Source organism: Scheffersomyces stipitis, chromosome 5 (genome assembly GCF_000209165.1).
Source record: "Scheffersomyces stipitis CBS 6054 chromosome 5, complete sequence".
Taxonomy (NCBI): Eukaryota; Fungi; Ascomycota; class Pichiomycetes; order Serinales; family Debaryomycetaceae; genus Scheffersomyces; species Scheffersomyces stipitis.
The window spans coordinates 212777-233077 of NC_009045.1; the positions used below are offsets into that span (position 1 = coordinate 212777).

General features: G+C 41.0%; 5 protein-coding genes across 5 annotated transcripts; 2 read left to right on the top strand and 3 right to left on the bottom strand. All coding sequences in view use genetic code 12, as the record gives it.

Moving 5' to 3' along the window:
- Window positions 1-818: 818 nt before the first annotated feature.
- TOP1 (DNA topoisomerase I) lies at window positions 819-3161 on the bottom strand (the record flags this gene model as incomplete). Its single annotated transcript, XM_001385022.1, has 1 exon — window positions 819-3161. One exon carries the CDS (start codon window positions 3159-3161, stop codon window positions 819-821), a length of 2343 nt encoding a protein of 780 aa, XP_001385059.2.
- Window positions 3162-5373: 2212 nt separating this feature from the next.
- Window positions 5374-7353, top strand: CAN2 (arginine permease). The gene has a single exon (XM_001384662.1). It carries the CDS (start codon window positions 5538-5540, stop codon window positions 7245-7247), a length of 1710 nt encoding a protein of 569 aa, XP_001384699.1. The 5' UTR covers window positions 5374-5537; the 3' UTR covers window positions 7248-7353.
- Window positions 7354-7516: 163 nt separating this feature from the next.
- SUN4 (putative beta-glucosidase Septation protein SUN4 precursor (Soluble cell wall protein 3) SIM1 (putative)) lies at window positions 7517-9080 on the bottom strand. Its single transcript, XM_001385023.1, has one exon. The coding sequence runs from the start codon at window positions 8837-8839 to the stop codon at window positions 7667-7669; it is 1173 nt and encodes a 390-aa protein (XP_001385060.2). The 5' UTR covers window positions 8840-9080; the 3' UTR covers window positions 7517-7666.
- A 6674-nt stretch (window positions 9081-15754) lies between these two features.
- On the top strand, window positions 15755-16288 carry PICST_60734 (predicted protein; the record flags this gene model as incomplete). Its single annotated transcript, XM_001384663.1, has 1 exon — window positions 15755-16288. A coding segment is annotated over one exon (534 nt), but the record flags the coding sequence as incomplete, so codon positions are not given.
- Window positions 16289-16492: 204 nt separating this feature from the next.
- Window positions 16493-17173, bottom strand: PICST_46234 (predicted protein; the record flags this gene model as incomplete). Its single annotated transcript, XM_001385024.1, has 1 exon — window positions 16493-17173. One exon carries the CDS (start codon window positions 17171-17173, stop codon window positions 16493-16495), a length of 681 nt encoding a protein of 226 aa, XP_001385061.1.
- Window positions 17174-20301: the final 3128 nt, after the last annotated feature.

Genomic DNA, 20301 nt, shown 5'->3' on the forward strand with positions numbered 1-20301 from the left:
GCTGCAAGGAGCCTTTAACGTGCATCAAAAATATTTTGTATTGACGTGTTGTGCATAGGTACACGTCTAAAATGTAAACAGACATTTTTCGAGAGACGCGTTCCGATGAGACAACCAAAAGTCCATACAAATACCAAGATATTCATCCAGCACATGTCGGCTGCAACTAGCCTCGAGAAATATCTGGTTTTTGCCACATATTGGTGCCATGTTTCATCTCATAGTAATGTGCGAACGAAAGTGCTTCCCGTACAGAAACGCATAGCATTGAATCATCGCGATGTGGTTTTCGCTTTTCTTTCGGTGCTCCAAAGCTTCTGCTTACTTGCTTGAGTGACGTTGTCAACTCTGATGACTATTTCTACAAATTAATATTGGGATTTATGCTTTATTGACTTATTCAATTGGCGCTTATGCCAATTTGTTTATTTCGTTTTCAATGTCTATGCAAGCCAAATCATTATTTTCACAAATTTCTTCTCTGCATCACTATAATAGCGAATCTCTAATTTTGATAGATATTCGCAACTCTTGCTCTCCGTACATCATTCCAGAATTGGGAAAGAGGTAGAGGGTTTAGGGAAATTTGCCACCTACAGTGACACCAAAGTAGAGAATTGTACTCATAAACTTCAATTAATATGTAAACCTATTTAATGCATCATGTTCAAATATAATCCAGAACATAAGTGCTAACGGCCGATTTCTACGTTACTTTACAGTTAAGAGTGCTGCTTTGTTGCTGCCGTGCCTGCTGTACCTTGAGTACTATTTAACTAACCTATTAGCATTCAGCAAGTATATATACATTGTGAGCTTTAGAATCTCCAGTTTTCATCTGCTGATTCGATGGCCCATTTGAATTTGTCACGCAAGGTCTTGGTGAAGAGTTTCTCGATGGGAACATCGAACTTCTTCGAAAACATCACCGTTAATCTTGGATCGATATAGTTCATCTTGGATGTACCTAAGGAAACTTCAGAATTGTCTTCCTTATCTTTCAATTGAAGAGTCGTGGTAACAATTCTGTTTTCAATCACTTCAACCTGCTGCTGCAACTTCTCCACAGTGAGATTCTTCTTTACTTCTGGTTTTGCGCCATTCAATTCAGCCTTGTATTCCTTCTCAAGATCATCAATCTTGGCCATCTTTTCTTTGATTTCATCTGATTTTTCAGTCAAAATCTCCTGCTTTTCCAATTTTAGTTTTTCATTATCTCTTTGCATCTTCTTCAAGACCTGTTCTCTTTGTCTAGCAATTACTGTGTGATGAATGTGCTCTTCATCTTCCTTTGCAAGATCATCGATTTCACAAAAATAATGCAGCTGCTTATTCTTCAATTTTGGTTCTAAAACAAGTATCATTCTCTTCAATCTTATTTTCTGCCACATCAACTCCTTTAACTTGTCATTGATTTTCTGAACAGAACTGCCATGTCCTTTACTTACCGTACGCTGGTGATTACACAAGATAGCAACAGTTCTATTAGCAGCATTGAACTTCACAACTTTTTCGGCTACTGTGCCTTCATTTGGAATCAAATCCAACTGATCTTGCATTGTCTTCGAGGCATTATAGGTACGGAAAACTTTAGCTGTCAAGCCTTTCATGTAATTCTGCAATTGCTTGTTCAACATCGTAGGATTGATTCTATCAAACAAGTCATCACCGGGTTGTTTAGGCGCTTTCTTGAAGATCCTCAAGTTCTTGAACACTTGCTTGTCAACTTCAACTTCTTGGTAGAATCTGATGGAATCCTTACCCAAGAAGTCGAAGATAACCTTGTTAGGGGGTTTCAAGGTAATATGCTCATATCTTAAAGAACAACACCCAACAGTGTCCGCTTCATCGTCACCCTTTTCGCCACCAGCTCTCAATGCAAACACATCAATAAGATAAATTGCAGATGCCATCTGTCTATCTTGCATTAATTCGCTCTTCAACATCTTAGTGTAGTCCTTCCTGATGGCATCTACATGACTACGTAATCTTCTGGCCGTTTCAAACTTTTTGAAATCAGAAACACCCTTAATGGAAGACGAGGCAGCAAATCTAACATACTTGAATGAATCGGCGATGTTTTCTCTCCACATAGCCAACCAAGTAACGGTGTTATCGTTCTTGATTTCACCCCAGCTATGACCCGGAGGAGCTTCAGGTATCTTAGCACCAGCTCCAATGTTCAAAGTAACCATCTCAGGGTAGACCCTTCTCTTCAACTTACCAGTTCTAGGATGGGCTCCTCTACCTCTGAACAAACCTGGAGGTTCTACTCTGAAATTACCTACGAGTTCCTTGTGACCGTTGAATAAACAAGTCTTGTATGGTTCTTCAATTCTCTCCTTTTCTTCCTTCATGGCTTTCTTTTGATCCTTCGTGAGAAGCTTTTTCTCCTCTCTGAGTTTCTCAAAGTGAGCGAATATCTTGGAGAAGTCGAGTTTTTCAAAGTCTTTGATTTCAACATCAGAACCATTAGTTTCCTTGATTACGTCTAAGAAGTCACCGAAGAAGTTCTTTTGGAAAACAGGGTTTTTGGCATGATCTGTTTCCAACATGGCACCATAGAATCCAGCGACTTCTTCAGCTTCTAAGGACAACTTCACTGGTTTCCCATCATAGTACAACTTCACATGCAGAGGGAGAGGTTCATACTCAGGTGGGAAAAGAACACCATTGTGTTCCAAAGTTTCCCATTTCTGAACTCCATCAACGTCTTCAGCTTCCCACCATTTATAGCCTTCATCTTCATCTTCATCCTTCTCTTCGTTTTGCGAAGTAGGAACGTCTTCATCCTTCTCTGCTTTCACTGCAGCATTTTTGGACTTTGTTTCTTTCTTTGGTTTTGTTTCCCTTTTTTGTTTCGGTTCTTTATCTGACTTCTTCGCTGATGCATCTGTCTCGGTTTTGACCTTCTTTGTTTTCTTAGGCACTGTAGAAGAGCCATTTTCACTCTTACGTTTTCTGTTCACCTTTTCTGCGATTGGCTCTTCGTAGTCTTCATCTACAGATGTGTCTTTGGATTTGACAACACCGTTGTTACGCTGTGACAATGGGAGATCATCGTCGAGTTCACTGGCAGCAGTGCTGGTCATGGATCCGTTCTTTTTGGAAGTTTTTTTGACTCTCTTCGAAAGAACGATTTCGTCTTCAGAGGAACTCATTGACAACAAGGAATCTACTGGTTTGCGGTAACGAATGGAATTGGTATACGAATGTAAGAGAGTGTTCTCTCGGTTCTTTTGTAGAGCTCTCTGCGCTGAAATAGAAGGCAATTGACTCGTTGGAAAACTTACTCGATGCTGAAGTCTTATCGAATTGCACAACCAAACTGAAAAATGCAGAAAACTTCTTAATTCACTCCCAGTCAAGAAAGGTCTCGAGAGTAACAAAACTGCTAAAACCAGGCCGTAAGCTCGCGGGCTCTAGAAGTCCACACAACTTTTGCTTGTTGTTGATCTACAAATAAGTTCGATTGACACTCATCTGTTTTTCGAGAAGAGTAGATGTGTTATATATTTGAGGCAAGGATCTTTCTGCAGGTGCAGGGGCACAATCACGGTAGACGTGTCATTGTCATTTTGGGAGTCCTTCCTAGTTGAGCCTGATGGCGTTTTGTCACGTCGGTGTTAAAGGAAAGATGCAAACTACGAGGTTAACAATAGAGCTGATATCGGGGAGAAACTGGAGAAATATAGTATAAATACATATAGTGCAAATATGGCGAAATGGGTGCAAAAAGTGGATTGCGACTCTGCTCGATTTCCACGTAGAGTCGCGATTTTGGCTATATGCTATTAAACTAGCCAATAAATGGAATATGTGGGCAAGAATTGAATGGTATACCAGAAATCACCAAGATCCAGATATCACCAAGATCCAGAGTACTTTTAACTTCGAGATATCACTATTTATTGTTTACGTATCGTGGAGAAAGAAATGTCTAGCCTTTAAAATCCTTGCTTGAAGCTCCATTTGTAAGGGTGAAAATTATCAGAAGTAGTTTGCAAATCTTTTGCAAAATCTTGACTACCAAATTTACTGAAACTAGGGTTGCCAGTTCAAGTCATATTTCTGCCATCACATAACCAGTTGCAAAATTTTTAATATTAATCTGCCGAAAGGCGGAACCAAAGCTTTTGTTATATTGGCAATAACGGTTGGATGCGAAAGACTTGCTAATGTTAACAAAGCCGTTAATTAGTTTAAAAATTATAACCCAGATCGATGTACGATGACGCGGTAAGAAAATTTCGACAAAGGCGGCAGCACGTCGTGAGACGAACCGTCACAACCTCCCAGACAAGAGCATTCAGAACTTTTCTAGCCGTGAAAATTTATTGCGAACCAAGGCGATGTAGTGGGCCGAGCCGAAACTAGTGTGAAATATTTGTTAGTCATTGTTAGCGAGCACCCCTTGCAAATGGAATTGCTTCCAATCTTCACTCTAATTTCATCTTGCACTGGGCTCAGTTGCCCCGTTTTTACCTGATGTGCCGTTTTTCAACCGCAGCCTGTTTCGTATATTTGAGTGGGACGCAGCAGGAATGCAACTATTGGCGAGGAAAAGAACAACCAAAGTCTGAAGCAAAACAAGATTTCTTTCGACTGCCCCGATTCTGTCAATTGACTCAAATGCCAATGTAAATGAGGTGAAGCTACCCCACGAATCTGTTATCGAAAGATTGATCTAAAACATGTTGGTTGATCAGAGCTCATTTGCAATTGTTCTCTAAAAGCAACCGTGTGCGATGGGCTCTTTCTCAAATTCCGTTAGGGGTCAAGGCATTTCCAAATGCCTTGGAGAGTTCCAGGGCAAGTTCGTAAACGGACTGTTCCGTGAAAAGCACGAGACTTAGTCGAGGCATTCTTCACATTGTTAGGCATTCTGCGAACGGCATTGCCCACAGCGAAAAAAGAAATTCGCGATGAGATTCTGTTTAAGACCTACGTCAAAAAATACTTCAGATTGCAATTTAACTTCACTGGCCAACCAGCTGACAAAACCAGGAGAAGACCATCACCACGAATGCCACAGACAACAGCAGACAGCCATCGTAGATAGGATGTACAGCCAAAACCTCAATTGACCAGTTTGCAGTGGTATGGTGACAACAGAAAATTGGAAACACCCCACTTTTCTTATCTAATTCTTGTCTTCCACTGAAATAAACCAGTTTTTAGTGCAGGTGCTGCTACTCCAGTGGAATATGGAGGGAAGTAAGGCATTATTTTCTTGGAAGTACCCGAAGTCATGAATTTGTGGTAGAGATAACGAAGTAAGATTAGCCTTGTGTAGTAATACTAAAAAGAAAGCAACCAATACATCCAGTAGATAATTCTTTCTTATTTTGTTTGCCTTGCATTTCTCTATCTAAATTATTATTTTTTGAAAGATTCTAACAATGATTTGAATCCCTACGATTTCACTTTGAGTTCTCACATTATATAAACTGTGCCTGTCCCAGATACTTCTTAAGTCCCCTTGTGACTCGAAAAGTGTTTTCCGATTTTTTGTCTAGCTAGTTAGTGTCATCAAAATGTCAGACTTCGAGAAGAACTCCTCTTCGATCGGCGACTACAGAGACGTTCAATTGAACAACCAGTCTTCGTACAACTCTAACAAAAAAGAGAAGCAGATCGACTTGTTGGACGACCGTACTTTCGAACAAGAAAATGACTCCAACTCCGAATTCGGTGAAGTCAAGAGATCCTTGAAGGCCAGACAGATTTCCATGATTGCCATCGGTGGTACCATTGGAACTGGTCTTTTCATTTCTACTGGTGGTACCCTTGCCGACGCCGGTCCTGTCTCTGCTCTTATTTCATTTTTGTTCATGACTACTTTGGCTTTCTCCGTCACTCAATCCTTGGGAGAAATGGCTACTTTGATTCCTGTTTCTGGTTCTTTCACCCAATTCGTCACCAGATGGTGTTCCCCAGCTTTGGGTGCTGCCAACGGTTGGAACTATTGGTTCTCGTGGGCCATCACTTTCTCATTGGAATTGTCTGTTGTCGGCCAAGTCATCCAGAGATGGACCGACGCTGTTCCTCTTGCTGCTTGGATCGCTATCTTCTTCGTCATCTTGACTGTCTTCAACCTCTTCCCTGTTAAGTACTACGGTGAAGTTGAATTCTGGATTGCTTCCTTAAAGGTTATTTTCGTCTTCATCTGGTTGATCTATGCCTTCATCATGGTGTGTGGTGCTGGTAAGACAGGTCCAATTGGTTTCAGATACTGGAGAAACCCAGGTCCTTGGGGTCCAGGTATCTTGGTCAGCAGCAACATCAATACCGCCAGATTCTTGGGTTGGTTGTCTTCTTTGATCAACGCTGCTTTCACCTTCCAGGGTACTGAATTGGTTGGTATCTCCGCTGGTGAATCTAGCAACCCAAGAAAAACAGTTCCTTCTGCTATCAGAAAGGTCTTGTTCAGAATCTTGGTTTTCTACGTCTTGTGTATGTTGTTCATTGGTTTGTTGGTTCCTTACGATGATCCAAAGTTGGCCGGCAACGACGGAACTTACACTGCTTCCTCTCCTTTCATTATTGCCATTCAAAACTGTGGAACCAAGGGTTTACCAGATGTTTACAACGCTGTCATCTTGGTCACAATCATCTCAGCTGCCAACTCCAACGTGTACTGTGGCTCTCGTATCTTGTACGGTCTTGCCCAATCCGGTGTTGCTCCAAAATTCTTTAAGTTCACAAGCAAGCAAGGTGTTCCAATTGTTGCCGTTCTTTTCACTGCTGCCTTTGGTTCTTTAGGTTTCTTGGCCACTTCCAGCCAGGGTAACAATGCATTCAACTGGTTGTTGAACATCACTGCCACTTCTGGTTTGATTGCCTGGGGTTGGATTTCCTTCACTCACATCAGATTCATGAACATCTTGAAGTCAAGAAACATCTCAAGAGACTCGTTGCCATTCAAGGCTAGATGGTGTCCAGTCAATGCTTACTATGCTTGTATCACTATCTTCATCTTGGTATTCGTTCAAGGTTTCTCTGTCTTCTGGGACTTCAACGCTACAGACTTCTTCACCGCCTACGTTTCGGTTATTCTTTTTGTCGCCTGCTACATCGTGTTCCACTTCATCTTCAACGGTAAGAAGTCGATGAGCGTCAGGTCTCTCTTAATTCCATTAGACGAATGTGACATCGACTCTGGTGTCAGAGAAATTGACGAAATGGAATGGGAAGAAGAAGAACCAAAGAACTTGTGGGACAAGTTCTGGAATTTGATTGCCTAAACAATTGGCTTCACATACTTTCACACTTTCATATCATCTTTCATTTCGACTCTAATAATTTCAGCATTGTATTTTTAGTTATATTTAATTCGCATGTGTCCAAAATAATTTATTGTAGATGACATTCTTGTTTGATATGTCTAGATGAACCCTGTACAAGGCAACATTAACGCCTCCAGATATGTCAGGATGAAATAATTCCTTGCTTAAACAGTTTTTACGGGCTTGGACTCACTTAATCAACTTTACAAAGGCATGTGCCAACTATTGAAACAACATTCATTATAATATACAAAAACCAGTTTTGCCTGGCTTAAGAGAGAAAGAAATACAGATACAGCAGGAAATTCCCGCTTGTGATAAATGATCAAAAAAACAAAATTGAATATCTTGCTCTGGGATATATGGAATTTCTTTTATCAGTTGTACAAGACAAACTTGGCGGTACCGGAAGTAACACCAACGGTACAACCATCAGAACCACCACCGTTATACTTACCATTACTGTAAGTACATTGACCACTGACAGAAGAAGAACCGTCGGCGACAATCTTAACCTTGAAGTTTAATGAGTCGTAGTTGTTAGGGTTTGGAATCAAAGACAAATAAGCAATACCGTTGGCGTAACCGGCACCAAAGTTCAAAGGAGCCCAGTTACCAATACCAGACCCTGGAGTACCCCAGACACAACCGTCGGTCCAGGATACACCTGCATTGTTGACATAGTATTGAGCAGAAGTGGAACCACCTTTCCAGGTGTAGTAGCTCAGTTGGTCAACGACGGTGATCAACGACGAGGATCCTCCATTGACAACAGTAGGAATAACCATGTTTTCGGTACCTGGGTAGTCAGTTCTACAGATAGCTACAGTTTGAGACAATTGGTTTTCGACTGAAGCCTTGTCAACACCCCATTCACACAAGTAATTGGATCTGGAGTTGGTCTTGTACAATTTTCCGTTCTTACAGAGTAAACCACCAACGGAAACACCGTTGGCTGGCTGGCTGTCTGGCCATTGGGTCTTGGACATACCCGATTGACAGGCGTAGGAACAGTACGAACCTTCTCTACAGTTTCCACCGGTGGAAGTGTCCGAGTTGTAGATACCAGACCATCCACCAAATCCTAAGTGGTCCAAGGAAATGACACCCTGACCGGCTGGGAAAGTGGAACAGGAGTAAACACCATCTGGGAATTCGGTGGATGGGTTTTGGAAAGCACCCAAGTCACCGGCGATACCTCCAGAGGACGAGAAGGATTGGGTTTCAGCAGCGGCGGAAGAGGTGGAAGTCTGAACTTGAACAGAAGAAGACGACGATGAAGACGAAGAGGAGGAGCTTGGAACAGGGGCTGGAGACAGAGACGTTTCGAGTTCTGTTTCGACGGCCTTTTGCTGAGCTGCACTGGTTTCGACTGGGTCACCGTTAGCGTTGACGGTGACGGTGACGTAGGCATAGTCGTAAACGACAGCACGTTTATGCTTGTGGTGGCCGTGGAACACCTTGGTAGTACAGTCTGGGTCTGCTTGAGCAGCCGGAGCAGCAGCAGTGAGAGCTGCGAAAGCAATAATAGCAGCTTTGGAGAACTTCATTGCACAGCGTTAAGGAGCGACTAGATTGGGAACTGTTAGTATTGAAGATGAGGAAAAGAAGAAGAGTGGATGGAAAACTAACAAAAGTGTCTGAAAGAAAATATGTGACGAGCTAAGCGAGAGTTGATTTAGGATTTGAGTGAAAATTGTGCAGCAGGCAGATCGTGGTTGAAGGAGCTGCGCATTGCCCTGAAACACTTGGCTGCCGACAATGGAATTGCACAGTAGTGCAAGGTTGTGTATTCTGCACCAGGTGGGCTATCGAGGCTACATGGCTTAAGCAAATTCACCCATATGACACCATCATATTGTTGGAGGGATTGCCATTCGCACCACTTCCTGACGAACTCAACCAGATGTAAACAATCAACAGTGCGATGTGAAATCGGCAAGCGCGACAGACTGCAGACACCAGTTATACACAGGAGAAGACGCGAAAACCAGCCTACGCCACTGCACACAAACATACAACACAGCCAATATACAGAATTTCAGATATACAGACAAAAAGAAGGAGGTGGCCATGCAGACAAAAACAACCGGTCGGGCTCCGGTCTGCGGACACAAAACCGAATTTGGCCGCCAACCACTTCCGAGGACTATGATTCACAGCCAGCAGGACAGCCAGCACCAAAACAGCCACCACTAAACCAGCCCTGTCGGCCAGCACTCCAACGGCCGGCAGCCAGGGCTGTGATTTCCGGTGATCGGCACATATCCGGGGGCGGACATTACTCTGCTTGCCAATACTGTTGAACTGCGAGGCGAGCTGGTGTAAACACCAGATGGGGTACTGAAATGTGGAAGCCAATCGGCGGATAAGGCAGAGCCAACGCAGAGGAAGGGGTGAAGTGTGGAGCTTGAAAAATTTCAAACTGGAGCAGGCAATCTGGGTAGCTGGTCTGGATAGCAAGGATCGGAAGTGAAAGCGAAGAAGTCTGCGAATTCTAACGGTCTCAGTAATGTAGCAAAATTGCTTGAAACAGAGCCGTGCAATCAATTCAATCAATTTACTCCACAGTCTTCTTAGAATTTTCCTATCCTTAAAGTCCTTCTGTATGAATTCTTCCACTATCAATTGTACTTCAACTCTCCTACTAGCCCATCTTCTCGTGCTAGCGATTCTTTCTCCAGTCCCGCTTACTCTCTGCTGAGCCAAATTGCTTCAGATCCGACAATTCTCATACCTCTCAAACTTCACTCCGATTTCTACTCAAACCTCCCGGTTTCACTTCATTTCTGGCTATTTTCGTCTCTATCTTTTTCTTCAATTTTCCATTTCTCATTCAATCAGTACATACCAGAGGCAACAACTTGGATTTAAAGGAGTGACTAAGTTGGTTGACCACGTTAATATAATCTAGGAATACAAAAGTGTTTGACAAATAAAACAATCTCTATTAAATTTTTAACCAAAAATTTGCCCAGGATAACCCACCTATATATGACTTGCCTTTAGTAGAATTTAACAACCTGGTCAGTGCCGTCTGACTCAGTAGATTCTGAAACCAGCAGCTTATGCTTGTTGTGCCAAAAACGACTTCCGGTTATGGTTTCTAGGCACTTCCGGCACCTAGGGCAACTATTTCCGACCATAAACAAATCCCTTGTACGCTTTCGACAATGCTATGCTCGCTTTGGGAGCGACCCACTGAGGCTGGACCGTTTTGTATGGGAAGCACGTGACCACGAATTTCAGTCCCCCAAAACCAGCTAACCTGCAATGGTTCTCCTGTCATTGGAGGCAATTGCAGGTTTGTATCCTTTTCTGGAAGCTTGCCGTCCTATCCTACATACAAGACAAATGCATTTTTCTGTTGCATTATTTTATCACAGAACCACTAGCCGATACTTTTTTCGTATATCGCTAGCGGCAACTCTGGCAACAAGGCTAGAATTTTCCCGCGTTATTATGAGCTCTACGCAGAAATTGAAAAATACCGACTTGTGACACCCATACATGATAACTCTCAGTGCACATTGTTCGATCTTCACTTCTCTCGCATAACTTCCCATCATATTGCAGCTCGTCTTGCAAGTAATTTATGTTGCATGGCAGGTCGTGTCATCGAAATTTATTCAATACCGTTCGTTGGAAGTTGGAGGTTGAGGTATTTCTTAGCACCGATTTCACCATTTTCATTTCATGAGGCGGAACGAAACTATCGCCGAAATTTTCAGATACTGTTCCTATCGGCTCATCGTTTTGGACCATCTCAGAAACTGAATGTCGGACCATATCTCTCAATGATCATCTATTTCACCACTGAACTGAATAAGGTGCACCGCAAATCGTGGAAAACCCTCCGCAAAGTCGGCGGATCAAAAAAATTATTCATATTATCAACATTTTTTCATATTTTTCGTCCATTTTAGCTACTTGTAAAAAGCATCCTAAGTTCTCCGAAACATACGTATTAGTACATGGATTTCACCAAGACATATTGCTACATTCAGTATCTCATCTGGTTCAATGCTCATTTTGTACAACTGACCAAGCACTTAGAAAATATCTCTGTGCCTGGTCGTGCTCTACAGAGCCAGTTGCTAGTCAATTTCGTGCTACCCTTCATCCCAGCAGTGTAAAATTTAATATTTCCTACAATTCGCTGAATAAAGCCGTTCCTGTCTCCAATACATGGCCCCCTGAAATTTTAAAAAATCAGCTCATTACCTGAACATTATTTGGATCGAGCTGCCAAGCTGAACTTGCACAACTCTTAATGAAGTAACTGTTTGATCTTGTTTGAAATGATGTCAACAGCCGTCTTGTAGAACACATCTTATTTTTTGTCACAATTCTGGTTCCCCTGTCCCCTACGTTTTGTTATGCACTTGGCCAACCATTTTCTAACCAAGGCGGGTTAACTACTTGATCCTTACAGATTCGTACACTATATGTAATCTTCTGCCTGTAGATGTATACAAGCTCACCTTCAACATTCGCCTTACAGCAAGCAACTTTATTTGCAGCTTCTTTTTTGCGAACCCCTTAGTCTTGACTAAAGCTGGTAATTCTAGCAAAATAAGCAATGCTAAAATGAATTATTTTCATGGAACAGAATAGGAGGGGACTCTGAGCAAACAGGATTACAAATCACCTTACGAGACTTTCTAAGAGGAGAACGATTGAATTGCTTACCACCATGACAAGTTGCATTGAATTGAGATTTTATTATTTCAATTGTGGAGTTGGCATCTGATAAGTAGAAGACTCAAATACATAGAAATTACTATTCTGGGAATTCACAAAATCTAGTGGGACAAAGCGGCTATAAGATCACCCGCATAGATACTGTACAATTTTACGGACAAGCTCATAACTCCTAGGCGGAAAATGTTATCCACAAAGATTATACCTTTTGCCCATCAGCAATTGTCTTCAAATATAGGATTAGCCAAAAGAACCATTGTATCAACTCAATAGCCTTCAGTAAATGCTTGTTTAATTCATTTCAAAGTGAATTTAACAAAATGGACGAACGGTTCAGTGGACTTGACGACGATAGAGTTTCGTCAAAAGCCAGAATGAAATTTGCAATCAAGCACACTGCACAGCATATAGTTTGTTATGGCCCATTGAGTTCTTTTTGGGACAAACATTGTCGAATATGGAAACTAAATCTTCCTCTCTTGATTTAATTTGTTTATCACCCAATACCTCCAACGGAATAACTTGTCAAGGAACTGTTTGGGCATTCCATAACTATCACAGGCTTCCTTTTTACAGGTTCTGGCTCGCCTCTACCGAGTTCTTCTCTTTCATGTGATGCTTCTTGGCGTGGAAAATGACTTATATACAGTACTTATGTATGTTTCTGGTAAACGAAAAGTTGCATTAAGCTTTTTTATCCTGACACACTTTATTTCCTGATAACGTATGAAGTGAAAAAAATATAGACTTTAACCATACATAAAACAAAGGAATATGAAAGGCAGTTAGATTAGGGTCCAAGCCGGGGCTCGTAGCGTCTACTTTACCCTGGTCCCCTGTTGACGCAGCTGACATGATGTATTCATTATTTCCATAAACGAGCAGGCTTGTTCCCTGCGCACAACTGCCTTTTTTTCAACTTTCGGAGATCGAACAAATATCTCCTTTCAGGATTTCTGATTTCCATATTGGTGAAATCAATTTGAGTAAAACTTCCACCACGGATATCTGAACAAATGTTAAATCAAATGGCACGGGCGAGGGAAGTTTCCAGTCTTGACTATTGCTGAAACTGGGAAATATACCAAGGGATTATTGAGTTAAAGGAACTACTATCACCGTGCACATTTCCATAAGAGCTGCATACAGACAATAAAACTCACCAAGTGCATGTAAAACTTCAGATTCCGTTTCTCCCCGACCGAGGTACCCTTGATTGGTACCTTAGACGGTTGAAGTAGACCAGGAGACAAGACAACGAAAGGGTTTCATGTAGGAGACAAGATATATTTCCTTAGAATAGAGATTGGCAATGTTAGTCTTGAAGCTGAAATTGCAGCTCATTGTCTGGAGATGGAAATATACGTAGCTACAGCATGTTTGCCTCTTACGTACAGCGATTTCATGCCGATGAACATGTTTCGTAACTCCTCATTGTTCTATGAAATGATTGAATATCGCTTGACTGCAGTTGCAGTTGTGATTGACCTAAGGTGCTTACTCGGTTTTAGGTTTCGGCTAGTAGAACCTGTTTCCTTTTTTCCAGCTTTAGAGTTGCAATGATTTTCACTCAGAAGCTGCTTCGAACGACAATGAAAAATCAACACAAATGATTCAGGAAATTGAAGAGTAAAGCTTTGGATTCTGAATATGATGAAAAAAATCTTAGGAAGCACCTAACTCACTCCAATAAAAGATAAACAATAATCGAATAAGGCAATAAACTTGCTAGCTACTATCTGCAAGTGAAGAGTTGTCTATTATTGTAGGTAAAAATCTTGGTGAGATCTTACAACTGTGCAAGTGTTACGAATGCTTGCAAGGAAAACAATTCTCCCGGACGCCAGTCATGCTGAAGTTCCGCTAAAAAATATTCATGCTGGTGCCCATTCTACCAAAAGATTCAAGTAAGAATCGGAAAAAGAGATAAAGTTTAGAGCCAATTTTTTTTTGAGTATGGCCACCTCATGGAAGCCAACATGACATAAAACCCTTTAAAAAACCTTAACCTGTAAAAAAATTAAATCGCTTCCTGTATTTAACAATATGTCTGGTTAGCCGAATGCTTCTAGAATTTATGTAGGGCAATGGGGGTTTAGGAAGTTTTGCAAAAAAAAAAAACGAATTTCATACATATGCGAAACGGGACTCCCAACAAGGGCGCATATCAAATTGGAACTCTAAACTCATTTATTTTTACTGCATGTTTATATTATTTAAGTATGTTCCGTATTTTTGTATGCACATATATTTTTTGTTCTTACTCCCTTAGTCTTTTATGGAAAGGACTTGGTTGAAAGCTGAAGAAAAGTAATACCAATCTAAGCGTTCCAGTGATGAACTGATTTAAACTGATTTAGAAATGTTTTATTGTTTTGATTCATGTTGGAATTTTTTACATGATGATGCTTTTTTCCTCCTGGTCGTATCCTGGATATTGCTTATTTTTCGCTACCGGACCTTTTTTTTGACCCTGAAAGGGCCCTTCCAAGTTTGCTTTACTTAGTATTCTAAGTTATTTTCTTACATTTGATTTGATATTCAATACATCTTTCGCCAATGCTGAATCAAAAGTAAGCAATTGTTTTTCGTTTAATTTAAATTCGCAGTGCAACTCTCACGTGTAGGAACTTCTTTCCAAAAACTATGTAGGGTCTTTCCTGATTGTACGAAGGCATTCAGGGAACAGAACAAACACGATCGTCTATATCATTCTAATCTCACAACTTCAGGTATTTCTTGTGCATTACCCTCTTAAATAATATTGGAATATATTTTTTGCCTTACCTAAAAATAAAATAAAATATTATTTAAATATTTTCCCTCACTTCTTAATGTCTTCTATAGTCTAAATCTGACCCTTCAAAGATATATAACTTATAGGTAATTTTCGATTTTAATTTTTTTTTGGCTACAAATATCTTGCTAAAACTTCCAATACTTTCACGCCTTAGTTGTTCTCCGTCAACTAACCTCATTAGGTTTTTCCTGATATCTTAGTGTTCTGTGACTTAGGCGACTGCGAACAGTTACAAAGCAATCCAAAATATATATATATATAGGTCAAATCTAGGAAGATCTACACCAGAGAATTTTGTGATAAAGTTACACTAACAATACAACACTATAAATCCTAAGTTTAATTCTTATCCTTCCAACATTACTATCATTCTCTTATAATATCCTTCAGCTTCTAACTAATATAATAAAGTACAATGGAATTGCTTAACTATCACCAACCTGTGTCAAGTATCTCATCATACCAGCCTGATGCAGAGACACAAATGATGAAGAAGCCATTGTTTGCTCCAAACAACGCTATAACACACAACCAAGTCTACCAATACCAATCCGATGGTGAGCTGACTTCTGGTCACAATACTTCTGCCGCTTCTACTAACAATGACTATGACTACAAGGAGTCATACAGTTACATGTTGAACCCCAACGAAGTCAGTTCAATTGGGAGTTTCTCTCCTGCCAACACGCCTTTCAATTTGGCAATGTTGCAATCCCAGCAACAAAGGGCTCAGCTGCAAAACGGTACATCTTTATCGGAACCTCATTTGCAACCACAACCTAGCCAAACCCAACTGCTTGGTAACGGCTTATTACAAGGTAATTCTCAACTTCCACTTCCCATCAACTACCAACCAACTCAACAACATCCAGACGAGAAGTTTCAAGTGAAAAGCCATTCTCTTCCTGAATTAAAGTACGCTGCTGGTGAATACGAGGATAAGGGCAGGCTTGGTTCTTACCCCGTACCAATGTACGCTCCTCACTCTGAACCTCACTACACAAGCTATCAACCACAACAATTACCACTAGGAAGTGTTCCTAATGCTGGGGTACAGTTGCCTCTCAATATTGACGTCAACCAATATCCAGACATGACAACGTTGGTGAACTCTAATTCTAATATAGTTGTTCCTTTGGTTGAAAGTCAGTTTGTTGACCACAAGGTATGTTGCGTATGTGGAAAGAGAATTACCAGAGATATGTCCAGACATATGAGAACACATCAAAGTGAATCCAGATTTACTTGTAAGTTTCCAAAGAATCAATGCCGTCATAAACTGGGAAAGTTTAACAGACCATACGATTTCAAGAAACATCTTCTCAACAGACATTTCAAGTTTGACAACATAGCCATCAAGAGATTACATAACTTAAGCGACAAGCTCGATCACTGGGGTACCTGTCCTTGTGGATTAAGGTATATGGGTAAGGATTGGCTAGACGATCATATTCTTACCGATGATGCTTCCAAGAAGTGCCCATGTGTCGAGTAAAAATGTATGGTTTCATTTTGCTAATTTCTTCATGATTTATGTTACTTGTACTTGTAGTTCTTTGAGGATTGGTCTCACGTTGTCCGCTGTCAACGGTTGTAATTAGCACCTTGTATTTTATTCGAGCCTACTTCAACTATGTCTCGAACAAGTTATCATAATAAAATTAGAATATACACCTAATGTTAGAACAAATATAAAACTTCACAATTTCTTGTACAACTCAGTAAGCTCTCTAGCTTCATAAAACTTAACCACCGGTTCGTCGCCCTTCTCAAAGCTCTCCTGAGCAGCATTCACAGCAATCTGGGCGACTTCTGCGCCAAAGATTGGGTTACCAAGGAAAGTTAGAGGGGTACCATGAAGATACTTCAATACACCAACAGATAAGTTGTTAAGCAAACCTTTAGAAGTTTCCCTTTCGCCCAAAAGGATCCCTGGTCTCAAGATGATGGTTCTGGGAAACTTCAAAGCTATGATGTCCTCTTCCAATTGGCCCTTTACCTGGAGGTACAAAAACGAAGACTGGGCATTGGCGCCTATGGTGGAAACCAATACGAAAGTTTCAACCCCCGCAGCCTTAGCCGCCTTTGCAGCCTCGTAGTTGATTCCATAATCGATTTTTTTGAAGTTATCAGCAGATCCAGCAGCAGCACGAGTAGTTCCAAAGGCCGAGAAAAAGGCTGAGTAGTCCTTGGCTTCCTTTTCAATGATGGCTGGCCATTCTTCACTCTCCTTCTTTTCGATTGAGTTGATTTTGCCACTAGTGACACTTGGAAGACGACGACTAACAGTAGAGACCTTTTTGAAGGCAGTTGAACTGTCAAGAACCTTGAGAATTTGAAGGCCTACAAGACCCGTAGAACCGAGTACAAAAGCGCTCATTATCGTAAGTACAATTGTTATCGATGAGGAAGATACTCTGAAGCCAGAATAAATCCTTAAATTCAGATTGTAGTTGTGGCTCTCTGATCACGCTCTCTAATATACCGGACCATTTGGTCTACAATCTCTCTGGTAGGCCTACTGTGGTCCTGTTGATGCTTGCTAAGCGTTGGAGAGAGCTACGAGGCGCTACAAACATCAAAATCAACTCTACAGATGGTAGAGTTCTACCCTCAATTTGGAAATTGGAAACCACCTTTTTTTGCAGATGTTGCAGCAATTCGAGTTCTGAAAAGTGGCAGGTTGAACCGCTGGATCCCAGCGCCTAAATAGTGGGATCACCAGGAGCCCAAAGCAGTTGTTCAAAAGGGGAGATTCAAATAAAAATATTCCATCTTATGAAACTAAAAAAAAATGGGTTCAAGGTTGGTAGAGCATGTGAAAGGTTTAAATACTAGCTGCTAAACACGGACCTAGATATTCTCCATAGTAGGAAGATTCTCTAGAATTATTTTTTATGTTTCTAACTCCTCCTGCTGAATATTTTTATGAAGAATGCAATTAAATACGAGCAAGCCGAAGTGATACAAAGATATCTAAAATGTAAAACGCAATTCATGGAAAAATCTAGTGCACTTGAGGTGAAACAGTGCCTTCCTGGTCATTATGTTCTCCTTGTCCACATAACAATACAGTTTATAAAGTATAAAACTCAACTTGACAACTTTTGTCAGGAACACAATCGTTCATACCCGATTGTCAAAAAGCAAGTTTCAACTAGCACTGTGGGTTGTGAATTCGGGACCGGGTAAATTTTTAAATTACGAAGGACAAGAAGCTTACGAGTGCAACTAGCAACCACAAAGAACATCTAGAATTTGTTGGGATGTTCCATGCTGATGGCTAGTGTCAATTATTAGGGAGCAGTAGGGGTCCCCGATTTCCACTTCTTGGGTGTTTAGTTGCCAAAATCGAGGAGAGCTGGTGCACAAGATTGCCTGCCATAGAAAGATATTCGATTTAAGATGCATCAATTATTTCCTGTTGGAGATGTATTTTAAAGGGCGGCGAAGGCGAATTACATCAACTAATATCTGCAAGCGTAGGATATAGGGGCGCTGGTTCTACGGGTGAGTTATTCGAAGCCTTGCTACAATCGAAGAAAGCCAATAGAATATTCTTCGTACATTCTACATTCTGTTCGGGTACACAATGGTTTTTTTCCCATCGTAATAAGTTAACAATCGACACGATCTCTTCCTAAAATTAGACTGCAAGAAGAATTTATCCTATTGTAATGCAGCAAAAAGGATATTACATACTTGTTACCGACATTGTTTCACTCCAACCGATTTATCCCTCGTTCCCCCTGTATCAAGAATTATGTAGTCGTTACTTTGTTTAGCATTTCCCATGAGCAATTGCAAAGAAGTTCATTCTTGCTGATTTTATTTTTTGTAGTCATCGAAGAAGGACGTAAGCTATTGGCATGTATTCGTGCCAGCCAGCACGTCTCCAGAGAACAGTGGTTTTCTGATGGGTTTAGCTGGTAGTGGGCCGAGAGATGGATGTTTCATGACATTCCACATTTCCAAAATGGGTAGTACCCGTCCGTATTTCGTTCCGTTCCCGAATAGCATTTACGGTAGTCCAAAGTGGGTTATGATCCTTTCTATTTATCAGGGGGAATCAAAAAAAAAATACAATTCAGAATGCTGCTTGGAGCCTACAGACTACAGGTTATTATTTTTAGCGTAGGGCCTATCTTACATAGGTGCTCACCGACAGAACCTGAAAAATTATGTAGCCGCATAATGTACTGTAGCGTTTAGTGTGCAAACCATTTATTTTCTAGAACTATTACTGCTTCCGGAGGCTTTCCATACGTCAAAAATTGAAAATACTTGAGAACCTGGCTAGAGTGAAGACTCAGCCAGAATAAATCCGGTCAGCATCTAAATTAAAGACTAGATCAGTTTGTATATACGATTAATGTGCTTTAAGTTATGGAATTCGTGCAATTAGAGGGAAATAGATGGCTTGTATATATGCTGAAGTAGCTACCAGTTTAGTTTCGCACGATTCAGTTGTGTTGGGTATAGAGTTCCAGGAGATTAACCGTCTGATTTCACCAAAGGGAAGTTGGCGCTATGAATGTGACGTACAACGGCCGTCAACCGCTGAGATATACGGAAGGTCCAGCAATTATCTGGCATTAAACCACCTGGTATCTTACGATTACAACTGTCGTTCCATACTCGATTGCCAGGTTGCAACGGCTGCATGGTGGAAAAAATAACAATGCGGGCTTTTGGAACGGATTAAGTTAATAATTCTACATTTTATATTTCTTTATCCATACAATGGTCTAAAATAAATTTTATCACTGCTATATTTTTCAATACACCGGCTTATATTTTTACAGACGGTTGATTATGAACTGATTCTTTCGCGACAGCACTGACTGAAGCGAGATGAGCGTTTTGAAGCCAGGAGTCTCGAACACTGCAATCATGGGGGTTGAGGTGCAGCCTGTACCGGCGTTGGAATCCATCTCGCTCTGGGGGCTCAGAGACCATCTGCACCATTTTCAATCTTCTAGCGCGAGCGATTTGAGCGAAGGATCTTGAGCAAAATAGTTGAACGAGCAAGTTAGTATTTTTTGGTGAGTTTATCAGAAGCCGAATGTGATCCTGAAAGGGAATATTACCATGCCAGTAGTCCTATTTTGAAGAGCATAACCGCTTTTGAATATTAACTGATTCTATTGACAGAAAATAAGCTGTAACCCGTCTTCATTGTTGGAAAGAAAATAACGTTCAGTTTGGTGGGATTGACAGAGAATAAGCTTTATTTTTACTGGCTCCGCTAACAAAATATGAATAATGATGCCATGATAGCAAAAAAAAACTTCAATTTCAAATATTATTCTCTCTTCCTGGGGTCGATTCTCATTGTACTACCAGGGCAATTAGCCGTTGACGACGCTGTATGTTGACGATGACGCAATGCTCATTGACGGCGCGAAGGCTGTTCAACGGCAGTGCTGATGTGCGGTTGCTATTTGGTTCGAAGTTGTGCCCCTCCCCCACATAGTTGCGCATGGGAGACGTTGGTGAAAATTCTCT